Raw genomic sequence first — 14,232 nt, forward strand, 5'->3', positions numbered from 1 at the left:
TGAACTTTATCACTAGCTGAATTGAGTTCTTATGTCGCATTTAGTTTGTGGTTGCAACAAAAATGAAGACAACATCAAACAGAAACACACCATGAAGGACAAACCAGAAATGTTATTTTGGGTAACACTTTGAATCGTCCAGCATAACAGCGATATAACTGATTCATAATCACTAAATAGCACATTCATAACCAATAACCAACATAAGGATCTTCAGCCAGTTAACTTGGTATGCCATGCTAATGTCACTTGCTGCATCTGGTGTCTTGACATAATACACCATCTGCCTATTTGCGGTAATTTACAAAGGCACTCATGAATGCATATGTAGTGTTTATGAATGTAATATGTAGTGCTGATTAGTTATATAGCTCTTATGTAGGGCCCTAGACCTATCTGGGTTGAGCTTGTTTCAGGTTGCAACCCTGGTGAAAGAGGAAAGAGAGAGAAAAAATGAAGTAAAGTCTTACCCTGCCCTGCCGCAGTCTGGTCTGCGATTTTGGACTTCCACATCCTGATCTCCCTGTGGGTTCTTTGTCTTCAGAAACTTCTCTATGGCAGAAAGGACAGAGGTTCAGTCTACAGTCATCACAGGTAATGACAGATTTTCTCAGTGAAAAAGGAAATTACATTTTTGCTGCATCTCTCTGATGAGTCCAATTCATTGGATATTATTGTTCCTAATTTAATTTTCAAAGGTGCCAGTCTACAGATGCCACAAAATAAAATTTCCCAAGTAGTGAGACAGTGAGTCATTACAACATGACAGAAATTGAATGAATTTTTTAACTGAAACATTTTTGCTGTACGAGTATGCACCATGAATTAATGGACACTGCACAGGCCTTATTTCTGTGATTCTGCTGTGTCAGTTACTAAATTGTTGAACAGTGTCACAAAGAAAGCAAGAACTGTTCACGCAATAGTTTTCAGTATTTTCAGTATACAAAGTTTAAGACAATTCTTTAATTTAACAGGAGCTTGAAACTGGTGTGACTGGTTCTGACTGCACAAATATACTACTATAACATACAATATGTTAAAAATAATTCAACATACCCTCCAAGTGAATTAATATGAGATCTATAACTATATTCCTCAGTACAGTATCCAACCAAATACATTTCTTAAATTTATTATCTCAAAATCCACTTTAGGTATCATTTGAACAGTCCATTCTTTTTTATATTCAATGCTTTACTCAATGTTGGCCAGCAGATGTCACTGATCACTCATTGATGGTTGAGACGACTCCAGTTGTAGTGAAAGGTTTTAATACGGAATTTTTTTATTTGAAGAACTTTTAGGGTATTAGAAAATAGGGTCAAATAAAACACAATTATAATAATACTATTATTTATGTAATATTATTATAATATATTAAGTTCAATCAATCGACAGTAACCATCAATATTGATTGCAAAAGAATGCAAGTGCTTTTTCCTTCTTTGTAAGTTTAGTGTTCACCAAAAGACAACAAAAAAAATACTTAAAGTGTATGTGCTGAAACAGCAACAACTATGCTTTGTTATGAATCAAGGTTTATGTTGTCTCAATTCATTGGGCAGTTCCTGTTAGTGAAACAAGCTATTGTGGTCTTGGGTAAAGTGGCGTATTCAGATAATTAGGTACTTTGGCCAGTGTAATTGCTGACAACAAAAGGCCTACAGACACACTTGCCCTGCAGTAAACGGAATTGCCCAATGCTGATGTAAACAGAAACCAGTTAATACAACTGCCACTGCAAATGAGTATTCTTTAAATATATGGTACACCATTGGTAGGCTGTAGGTGTGGTCGGATCGCTGAGAAATGAAACTGCATTATGGCACACTGAGCATGTCCATAGGGAAACGTAGGTGGAGATGACATATAACAATAAGCGGGGGCTCCATTTAGCAACAATCAGTGTTTCAACACTCCTGGCCAAAATGGGCCATACACCTGCTAAATAATGTTATTATACCCAGTTTTGAGTTATAAATACCCCAACACCTTCATGCATCAAGCCATTATCTCTGAACAGCAACAGGAATGACACATATTCATATAAAGAGGCAGACTACAGGGAAAGACTCTGCATTGATTGGATCTTGCATGTACATTCCCAAGTTACACTATAAAGCCATTGATAATGCAAGTGACTCAATGGGGCTCTTATAATATAACAACAATAATATAACGTCACACTTTTCTGTCACATGTTGGCCCAGGAACTAAACATGAAAGAGAGGCATCTCTCTGCACAGAAAGCTATCTGGTGAACTAATTGGTGTCTATCATTTGATAACTTGCTGGATTCCCTGGGAGTTTCTGCTCTCCAGTAGCAATCTTGATGGTCTGCTTAATGATCATTTCCCCCACAACAGCCAAGAATCAGAGGGTCTCCCTTAACTTCTACTTTCAATTAAATCCATGTTTATAAAAGTTTCCGGCTGCCTAGTACAGCCGAATGTAAATGCACATAATCAGGTGAAAGATGGGGTGGGCTTGAGGTGTTACCCAATGAATGGGTGTGTGGGGACCAGACAGATGGACAGCACTCTGTAGTTTGAGCTTAGACTGATTAAATTTTACACAGCAACATTGTCAGTGTTACTGGAGCAATTCAGTCCAAGTATCATACACAAGGCTATAACTTCCATCTGGAGGTGATTATACATGATGCTCTGCTCTCAATTCTCATCCATCATCAGTTATACACAGAACGTTATGCGGTGCATTTCCATCAATCTGACAGACTAAACTTGTTCATACTTTCTATGACATGAAATTGAATCCAATAACAAACATATAATGTTCAACAAAGTCTATGATGACATGACATGATTTAGTGCACATAAAGTGTGAAAAACAGTACATGAAATGAAGCATATCGTTAAGGAAACAGTGTTTATCATAGGGGTGTGGTTTTAAGAAACCTAATACTTAGTGTTAGCTCAGTTCAATTTGTGAGTTGAAATTTTTTATTTTACAAATCATAGAGTATTTGGACCAATGGTCTGTGTCTTCAAGAGATTACCTGAATTACCTCAATTCTTAATATGAACATAAACAGAATAGGGAGTTCTGAGACATATCAATAATATTTGAAGTTGAAATAATGGTTTCTCAATTTAAATTTAAACATGATTGAGTTCAAGAGTTTAATTACATCAAATCAAACATACAATTAAGATAACTATGACTGTAATTCTCAGTGTCAAACACTACTGATAAGCCTTCCTATAAAATGACTAAAACAAAGGCTCTTTCATTTCAGAATGCACAATTGGAACATGATATTCCATGCACTGCAGATTTGAAAACGTGAAAACAGGCACATCCCCTGAGCAGGTGTTTGGCCCATCAAAGAGATGAGGAGGCTTGTCAGCACTCCCATCTGATAGATTGTGGCTGTTCCCCCTCGCAAGATTGATTACGTGAGTTTGCCAGCTTTCTTTAAACTCCGGCAGAAGCTTTTGACAAAGTGGCACCGCGGTGACGAAGAGAAAATCCACCAGGCCTCATCAATCTATCCACCACTGGCTCTGGAACTTTGCTCTGGTATGCTGCAACATCTGCTGTCTTCTGCAAAATTAAAGCAACTCATCAGCTTTCCGAAAAGGCTGATAGCCAAAATATCTGTACATTTTATTCACTAGGGTTTTCCTTTTTTTGCGAACTGCATACCTGTTTTGAATGCGCGCCAAACCTTTTCTTTATCTATGCACGTTCTTTTGGGTACATGCACCAAGTAAATTATTTTGCCCAGCCGGCAGCCTGCAGTAGTTCATTCTTGTTCAAACGAACAGGTTGCAAATCACACTGGAGGCATTGAGCCTCACTGGGACATGAATTTTTGCACTCCTTCAGGAAAGGAGCATCTTTACTGTGATGTGATTTCCTGCTTGATTAAGTAACTTTTTGTTTTGTTCTGATTCCAACTTCACATTAATTACACCCTTGCCTCACTTGCCAGGCTTGTCTTATTCTCTGAATTATAAAGCCTGGCAGGAAAAGCATTGTTTTTGAGAATAATCCTACCCAAACTGCCGGGAGGAACCCAGCAGGGATGAAGCAAATAGTTTTTACCCCATGAATTTTGCTCCCTTGTGGTTGAGTTGTTGACGTCCAAAATTATTTTTGCCTTTCCAAAATAATAAAAACTGTGACATTATAAAACCGCAAAATGGTGATGCCAGATTGAGACTCTACGCTAGCAAGAACAGCAGTTTAGATGCTTATCAGCCTCTTATTTGCAAAGCAGCGCAATACAACTCCCCCTTGCCATGCACACGGTTTACAACCATCACTTTGCCACAGACTGTAACAATCTAATACCATTTCTCTACAAAAAAATTAGGTTCCAATATGAGAACAAAAATATACAATTCAAAAGTTGACACATTGTTTTGCTTCTTAGCTCACTTTTATTGCACATCTGGCCAGAATATTTCCGGTAGGACACATCAATATCATACTGTAAATAGCCTCCTAAAATCCAGCCCCATGTCCATGTCTTATAAGGTGGTAAAAATTACAGGATTTGGACTTGCTATAGATAAACCTGTAATTGTACTGGCTAACGAGGCTAAAATGGCTTGTTGACCTAATTTTGAAATAAAGGTTCATTTTAAATTTGATGCAGGTTGGTTAGAAAGCATTAGAATGAGTAATCATTTTTAGAGAGCTTTTTGGACACTTTGGACATGCTTTATAAAAACATATATGTGAATAAAACACATGTAAAAGTTCATTTTCTTTACATTTTGCATCAAAAAAAAATGTTTTAATATAAAAATATGCTTTTCTGGTTATTCATGTGTTTGAACAAAAAGATATGATATGCAGAGGTTTTGTATTTGCCGTGATTTGGGGACATGTGAGGAAAACCCATGTGGAATTTGAATTCCTGTCAATATCTTTACCAAATCTTGTATAGAAGTAGACTTGAATTCAAGCTTGCGCCCAAATATAAATATTCAGTGCTAGACTATAAAAACATAGGGCGTTTTTTAATTTTTTTATTTGAATGTATCTTTTGTGTACACTGCATGTACATGCTCTTACATAAATTGGTTTCAAATGTCTGAATGGTCCAAATCTATTCTTTAATTAAAGAACATTTTTGTAGTTTTTGGCAAAGTGGAAAGGGTTAGTTATAAGTCAATGCAAAATATCAAGGACAAGAAAACCAAGGTGGAGCAAATGACATTAACAAGTAAGGTCATGCTAAGATAACGTACCCCAAAATGTTTTGGGGTAAATAAGTAATCCACCAGCCATAAGTATTTTGATCATGCTTACATTCAAGGGCCAATTTATACTAGTAGAAAACTGGCGCTTTTTGGTGGATGAAATCTCATTAGTAGCACAAGTACTGCAAGTTAGCAGCTCAATTGAAGAAGTTAACTAATATAATTAAAGATTTCAAACAGTTCTTAGCACTACAGAAAATTATTTTAAACTGAATTTAGTTTTTAATTGTCAGGTTCAACAGTGATATTCACATTGTAATAAAAAGGTAGCAAAAGCAATGTACCATTACTTTGCCTTAATGGTTATTAACTGTTAACACAAGTCACAGATAGTTAACATATCCATATTTTCAAGCAGACATAAAACATATAGTTCATTTTTCCTAATTTGTCTCAGCAAACATGCTGAAAAGTACAATCGTGACTGGTTTTTAGGCTCGTTTGTAGGGGAACCCTTTTTAGTACTGTCTGGAGACACAGAGGAGCCATTTGGAAGACCATCTTCTGAGAGTGCACTCTGAAATAGGCATAAAGTAATAAACAACGTAAAGTCCCCCACAAAATCACAAAGTGTTTGAAAGAAGCAGTGATATGTAACTTTCGCAATAGTGAAGATGAGTCCAAAAGACCAATGGGATTTCCATAAACATCATATATTCCATAAGATGAAAGCACAAACTTACCATGGAGAAGATTTGGAAAATTACAAATACAATTTCTCAGGTGACTAACTGGAGTGCATTATACTGCAATACATTCTGAACATTAGGAGTCATGGAGACTCATGTGCATGAGCCAAGCTCGAAAGCCAATAAGCCAATAAAGTATATTAGGCTATCAGATGATATCAAAATAGTTGTGTACTAATTTAAAGCAGCTAGGAAATGTACCATTACATAGGTGGCACTGCCAGCAAGTCCTTTGCCAACTAGAGGAAACCACCACCTTACCTCTTGCATGTGTGCATCACATGACTCATTCAAAGGTGACTGCAAATGATTCATATACAACTGTGCTATCAAGTTTTCCCAAGTGCTTTTGTGAAGGTTACTCAGTTCTAGCCAGCTATTCCTCAAGCAATAATACCCCTGAGGTCATCCTTTCAAACATGTTTCAGATTGAAATCCCCTTTCAGATTGAAATTCACAAGGTCACCTCTTGGTAAGGTTATGATGGATAGATTAGATCGCTATGCTTAGTTAGCTGAGATCAGTAATGCGATTTTAAATGAACACAAAACATCTGTCCCCAACACATCAACATGCATTCTTCACTTGTAGCACACTATCACTACAGGATGTGTACTGTGGTCGTGCGGTGCATGTGTTCACTAAAGCACAAAAACCAGTGATTGAACTTTCTCGTCTCCCATTTCGTCTTCCTAAGTGTGACCTGCCTGGTAAACATGTTCTAGCAAACCCCTCTCCTGTAAAATTAAGCGGGAGATTGAAGGCTATTCTTGTTCTTATTGAAACAGATATCTGGTTTTCCTTGATTAAAACACCGCACAGCTGCATCCCTCTGACTCATTCCCATAGTCCGATCTCTTAATTTCGCCTCGGTTTCCCCAGCAGTGAATTCTCCATCTGTTTCTGTGACCAGGGCTGCAGCTGCGCCAGGGAAACACTTCCAGTCCCAATACACACTGTGCACACAGGCAGCAGGCGGGCAGGCGGCCAGCCGCAGCACCGTGAAAACCCTGCTTTCATGTCTCAAATCAAACCACGCTCACAGGGGTTGTTTGGCAAGCACATAAAAGCCGGTTTCTTTTGAGAAGTCAGAAAGATGTGTGAGTCAGTGTTTGGTGATTCTAAAGGGATTTTTCATGTACTGTACATTTCTGCTTCTACTCCTCATAGGTTTGTTGTCCTTGTTCTGCTCGTGGGCCTGCAAGCCGCACATTATCTAAGGAAAAATGGAGTGTGCACTCATACACTGATTGGCAAAATTGACTCATCAGTGAGGTATACCGTAGGCTACATTAATAGAAATACTGTACTCTGTGAAAACTCAATTACTCAACTAATACCTGACGGCAAATAGCATGGAGCCACATTTGCACATTTTCTTTTGTACATCATAAACTAAAAAGAATGGGATATTTATAAAATGAGATCTTTATTCTGGTTATATCATTTATTTTGGACAATTAAATAGCTCAGTTTTGTTGGGGCTTCTGTCATATAGGTAGTGCTGTTTAAGATGTAAATAAGATATTCATCACCACAAACCATGTTACTTATTGAAAGTCTTGTGGCCACCATCCATACATAATGGAGTATACATGAAGGACTAACTGCTCTTTGATAACACTGACATTGCCCTCTGTCTTGGCCCCAAAAACCACCTGACTTCCCACATATGTACATATGATTCAATTTATTTTGCTCCCATTTGAAAAAGTAAAAGTATTGGTAATGCTACATTACAATTCATTTTACATTTAAAATGTTTTCATACTTGGTTGATATTTTATATTTTTGGAAAGTTGTGTCACATAGTCACATGGGACAGTTTAATACTTGAATTCACCAGACTCCAACATTTATAAAATTTTCCTGATAGCAAGTAGTAAATTGGGCACCTTAATAGCTAAGCAGGCTGAACATAGAATTGTCAGGTCCATAAATACATTATTGCATGAAAAAAGAAGAGAGCAATTTGCCATTGGTGCATCTTAAAATTTTGATTCAATTTATGCGTCTCTTGTGAAATTGTAATCCTCAAAAATATTGGCTGATTTACTATCTCAAACCATATGGGCAATTCATAAGCAGAGCCTGCATTTCAGAAATAAAACAGTACTGCGTGATTTATGTCCAATCTACTCGGCAGTTATTGTACAGTAATTCATTTTTTATTTATATAATGCTTGAAAGATATCTGATTTTACTTTAGCGGTATACATGTTCAGTATAGTCACAGTAGTTTGACTGTAATTATAAATGTAAATTATAAGCAGGTGATTGATTTCCCACCATACAATATTTCATCCTAGATTACAAAAAAGAATAATAACAGAAAATTTACAGAAGATAATCTTCACTCTGGAGTTCCAATCCCAGTTATTATCTGAAAGTCCAAATGTAACAATCCCCTTCATATCAGTCAAGGCCCATGCCAAGCTAAGCCCTTAAGAATCACACTGAATTTCCCACTGCAGGGGAAATCATAATTGTCATCATCACCACAATTTATGTTGCACTACTGCGCACGATGTGGCGTGGTTCTCCTGGGGCCTGCCTGAAATCCCAGCTCAGAATAGATCACGATTGGCCTACACTTCCTCTATAGTTAGCCATGACCCGTCACTGCAGTGACTTCATACCACCTGACCACGACCCCGCTCCGGCTCGACTCCTGCCATTCCGAGACCAGTCATTCCCGATGGAGAATGTGACGCGCCCCTCGCATGATTTTTGCGTAGGAATTCCAATCAGTTAAGCCTGTAACTGAATCCCGGGTGAGCCTTCAGTATGCCATGCACAGTGGATTCAATGCCAGGCAGGATCATCTATGCTTTAACTTGCCTGACAAGTTAATTAGCTTGTAATCAGTGTCCAAATCACATTCAGAAGATTCCGTTCGGGTTGCCATAATTTAATGGCACACGCTGTGAGAACTTGCTGTTCAGACACAGAGGACACACTACAGATATATATAGCTTATTCATGCCTTTGATGATATTAAGATGGGGGGGGGGGGGCATCATTGGCCTTTCATTGAAATATCTCTATTAATTTTAGATATAAACACAAACAATAAACACTGAAGGGGGAAGAAGCCCCTGGTTATGACCGGTAACCGCAAAAAATCAGATTGAGACAAAAATTACAAGTACGGTCATACAAATCTGAGAAGATACACTCAGCATTTCCACATATACTGTAAGGTATTGTGCTCAGTGCGAATCGCACAGCAGTGCTTTTGCAATAAGTGACTGAACACATAAATCAAAGCAGGAACATGTGAACTGCAACCTGTTATTACACTGCCATTTGGCCGTATATTTAGGCATGATAAGATGGGGATTTCATTACAGGGTGTGAGAGTGCTGATATCTGAAATGAAATTACATACTGATTTACTCCACTACGGAGAAAAAGAATGAATAAAAAGAAGCAAAAATGCATTGTTCCAAAGGAAATAACATCCAGTTTAAAATCCAAATGTAAAATAGATTTTCTTACAGCTCAAAAGAATGTGCTTTAGACATTTGTCGAATTAATTTGTTGCCTACCTCAGCACAAGGCAAACTATCGAATCAATTCCCATAGGCCAATACAAAACATAATATATACAAAAAAAGATCACAGATGCCTTACTGACAGTAGATCAACAAAGGACACATTTTAAACTGAACTCTCTTATTGTACTAAAGCACAGGTCCATGCAATACCAGTGCTCCACTTGGGAATCAAACCTGCAACCTCCTGATCACTAGACCAGCTTCTTGTGACATTCACACATTACATGGAGGAGCGAAGGATAGCTTACCTACTCACAATCGCCGCTGCACTTTGCTCAGCTCCTCTGTGTCAACGCTTGGTGATAACTGACCACTGCCTTTGACGTTTGCAGGTAATAAATCCTTGGAGGAACGCGTGTGACCCTGCTGTAAGGCTCCCTCGTGCTCAGACAAACACACTGCCAACCAGGGGGCTGCCGTTCACTTTTTTCATGAAGTGCTCACCCTAGTTACAGGAGGGAGGGACAGAGGAAGGGGTGAGAGGATTTATGGAGTAACACATATCTTGGATTGGGTTTCCTCAGGACACTATTGGGTTGCGTTGGAGAGGCTTTTTTCCCATGATGTCTTCCATCAGGCAGATGGTCGGTCTTGAATGGAAGTAAATTTGATGCTAGAGTACATGATCAGGTGGACTTAAGAGTCATCACAAAGGATGCTGTGGGATGAAGCCTGCAAACACAGAAGGTGTGTTTCTGGGTCCAAGAATCAGACAACCGCATTTACAGAACAGGGCCCAATGTTTATGTTCGATTTGATTAATGTTTGTGGCTTGGCCGCGGTAACAGTCTTGCACTGTGAAAAACCGCCATTTAGAAAGGCCAAAACCTACAAGCCAGCAACTAGTATTGTGGTTTATGTAACCCAAATCAAAACAAAGCCAAACTCATTACATCAATGTAGAAGTTATTTCCAGGCACATTAAAAAAGGAAATAATTCTCCCAGTCTTTGGACTACAAATGGTACAGCCCTTGCAGAAAATAAATGACTAAATAAATGATCTTACATGATGATGATAATGATAATAATGATAATAATAATAATGATGATGATGGCCATCAGTGTACATGTGTGGCATATAACACAAGAACAGAAAAACCCATCAACATTGAAAAGTCAGCCTCAGGAATATGAAATGAAAGCAGATAAGCACAGCTTATCAATTAGCATTTAGCTGCAGTGCTTAGTCAGATGGACTACTTTCTAATACTAAAACGCTTGACACACATGCGGATAGCCACAGCACAAGGACATGAATAAATAAAGATACGACAGCTCACTGTCATGAATTTGGCTTAAGTAGCATTACAAACTGTGTTCTGACTGGTAAGCTCCAGTCAAGTCAGGAGACACACAGTTGTGCGTGAGACCACAGATTTGTGTAACACAGGGTTATGCAGTGGATGATAAAGGTGTTGTTTGGGGAAGAGATAAACAGCACTCTTTCACAGCGTACCGACACCGATATGCCTGCAGCTTGGCGGATCTACAGGAACGGATCTCAATATCATTTCTGCAGAAGGCTGAAAGGTTAATTGGCCGGTGGGCTGAATACCCACGCAGCCCAGGTATGGATGTCAGGAGTCAGAATTTAATTTGAGCTCTGAGAGCTTGATCCAGGTCTCTGGACTTTGAGGGGCTGTTTTCCCTACGGGACTCTCAGGAACACACTGTCATATTGTATACTGCCAGAAATGTCAACAAGGGAAATACCCAGAAGCAAGATTGGATTCAAATGATTTTGCCAAGCCATGTCTTTCAATGAAGATTTATTTTTATATATTACCATCAATGTACATGCCATGTATCATATTCATACAGTATAGGGCAGTATAGAATGATGGCTGGGGAACTGAGCCTGTAACCCAGCTGTAGAGCAAATGCTGTCAAATGATACTTAATGTGAACTACTTCAGTAAATATCGAGCTGTATAAATTGATTGAATATACACTCAGTGAGCAATTTATTAGGCAGACCTGTACACCAGCTTGTTAATGCAAATATTTAATCAGCCAGTCATGTGGCAGCAACTAAACGCATAAAAGCATGCAGACGTGGTCAAAAGGTTCAGCTGCTGTTCAGACCAAATGTCAGAATAGGGAAAAATTGTGGTCTAAGTGACTTTGACCATGGAATGATTGTTGAAGCCAGACAGGGTGGTTTGAGTATCTCGTTTTCAAGTTTTATAAGAAAACTGTCTGGTATGTTGTTCAGATCAACTTGCCACAGTTCTTCTGCAGACTTCTGCTGTCTCCCATGCATCTGGCTCTCCGGGTAATCCCAGACAGCCTAGATCAAGTTCTTATCTGAAAAGTGGTCCATTACATAACATTTCTACTTTATTTAACAAAAATACAAACATTTCTCTGTAAAAATAAATGTTATTTTTTTGGAAAATGAATGTTTGATACACTAATGCAGAAAACCAAAAAGGCCAAATTTACATTTAAAAAATCAAGGGTGCCTAAGACTTTGCATGGTGATATCTATTCCTTTGTGTGGTTTGTCTCAGCTATGTTGTCCTTCACCACTTCCTGGCATGCTGCCATCAGCTTCTAAAAGGTCCTCCTTTGTTGTTGCAGTTGTTGGTGCATTTCCATTGCAGACACGGTAACCAGGAGACTCTTTCAGCCTCTCCTGACTGTAGTCCATTTCCTCTTCCCCCTCTCCACACTTAATTACTCCCAACTGGGCAACCTTTGAAGTCCACATCCCTCATTAACGTCCATTACTGCACAAGACTGCCACACGTTGCACAGCATCTGAAGATTTGCGGAGATAACAGCCCTGTGAGAGCTTGGAACAGGAAGTGATGTTACTGACTGCAGTGCAGATGAGATTAAATCGATGTTTTGTGACAAAGGTTTTTCATGCTTTTCACATATCCGTGCTCTTTTTGTAATGCTACGTATTTGCATTTTTCAATAAAATCGCCAGGAAAATCAGTTCATGTTAGTTTTTCTGACTTACTCCATAATTATCTAGGACTGCCATGTCCAGTTGAAATTGATAAATGGATAGGTGCCTAGTTATATCATATTATATCAAGGAAGCAGCCATTACCAAGAATATGATCGGATCACAAGATCATACAGTAAACTACCTTTCTTTCTTTCGTGTCACATATTGGATTCAGATAGCTTAATATGGGAGTGCTTTACAGGGTCTGTGCTCACATGCTTACATTATTATTTTAATGCCTTTCTTAAATGTTTTTCTGCATTATGCCTCTGTTGTCTGACCAGTTTTATTGGCTGTGCTAGCTGCTGCATCAATACCAACCAGCCCTGAGATACTGTAAACTATTTTTGAACCCAGTGCTTATTTGTACAAATATAGCCTGACCTTCCTCATGGAAGAGAGGAGCTTTAATTGTAAAAGTTTTTTGGGTATTATTGTACTATGTTGAGAAGTAAGGTCAGGTGGCGCAAAGAAAACATTTTCTGCTGGCGCCCCTGTGAGAGGGACCTGGACTTCTCTTCTTAAATGTGTCTCTCGGATGGCTGCACCTTGCTCATTATGAATTATGAATGCTGTACGTTTAATAAGGCCTTACGGAATTCCTGTTGTGGATAAAATTTATAGAATAGCTGGTTTCAGTCATAATCCTGATGATTGCCACAGAATGAACTTCAAATGTGACCTCAGTTAAGGCAGTTCAGCGTAGAGACTTTCTGTACTGCCTTGTATGGCACCCTCGTGGTGGCACTGCCGGCTGTGATCGGCGGCGGTGTATAATTGGCATTTCCCGATGAAGGAGTCGTCAGGGTTGTCCCCTTTGGTCTTTCAGCAGCAGCTACGCGTGAGGTGTACTCTGACACCGTCCTCTCATACAGCTTCTCCGCTGACCTGCAGAGTGAAAAGTCAAAGTTAAGGCTGGCTGCACGGGCTTTGAAGAAGGATGAAAGAGGAAGCTGCAGTAATGACAAGCTTACAGAAATAGGTAGGCTTCCCAGAATGGGAGAAAGGAAAAAAAAGAATTCAAATATCTTATAAATAACAATGGGCGTCATCCATTTTTAGTACATTAAAGCCATTAACCACATAGATCAGTCTAGTGCTGTGCTCAACCACTGTATCTCAGCTCTCAGATGTGACAGATGGTGTTGCAGCTGAGCTTTGACTTTTAGCCAGTGTTTGCAAGTTGGCTTGCTCCCAGCTGTAACAGACAGCATTCTACCTTTACCAGGCACAACCAAGACTGAAACAGTAATGAAATGCTGAAATAAAATAACGCCACCCATTTGTAAGGGAAGAGCTGTTTTAGCACTGCTTTAATGAATCAGGCTTGTTGATTTTAAAATGATGCCAACCATTCTGTTGTCTGAACATAAAAGGTTGTATGTAACAACCATGAACGAGAAAGGCATTGAACAAACGTGTGTATTATTCTGCAGTACAGATAATGATGTCAATGTTTTTCTAAAATTTTGTTGCCATCGCTGAGGAGGCCAATATCTACTCTACAAAGTATTGTACTGACTAAGGCATGTACAAATAGAGTGAAGCTTGAAGAAGAAGAATAAGAAGCTCACTTTATTATCAGGCATATCCAAAATTTTAAACCAACTGTATATTGTATGTAGTATGCCAAACAACACAGGGTTCCAGTAAACATGGTCTATGTTGAATTATGATCAGACATTGAGTTTTTTCTCTATATACTGAAGCAGTAACACCGTGTACGGATGTCAGGTAAATGACCAAAATGACAATCAAGTAGTGAGTGCTTTTTTGGTAA

General features: G+C 38.8%; 1 protein-coding gene across 2 annotated transcripts in view; it reads right to left on the reverse strand.

The window, feature by feature from the left end:
• LOC133139448 (immunoglobulin-like and fibronectin type III domain-containing protein 1) overlaps positions 1–9,878 on the reverse strand; it is a 44,630-nt gene extending 34,752 nt beyond the window's left edge. For both annotated transcript variants that reach the window (XM_061259003.1, XM_061259001.1), the window contains exons 1-2: positions 9,738–9,878; positions 471–552 (exon numbers count right to left, since the gene is read on the reverse strand). In XM_061259003.1, the coding sequence (XP_061114987.1) occupies positions 471–513 (43 nt within the window). In that variant the 5' untranslated portion in view covers positions 514–552; positions 9,738–9,878. The remainder of the gene's footprint in view (positions 1–470; positions 553–9,737) is intronic.
• Between the last annotated feature and the right edge of the window lie 4,354 nt (positions 9,879–14,232).

The sequence above is a fragment of the Conger conger genome, chromosome 10 (assembly GCF_963514075.1).
Source record: "Conger conger chromosome 10, fConCon1.1, whole genome shotgun sequence".
NCBI lineage: Eukaryota > Metazoa > Chordata > Actinopteri > Anguilliformes > Congridae > Conger > Conger conger.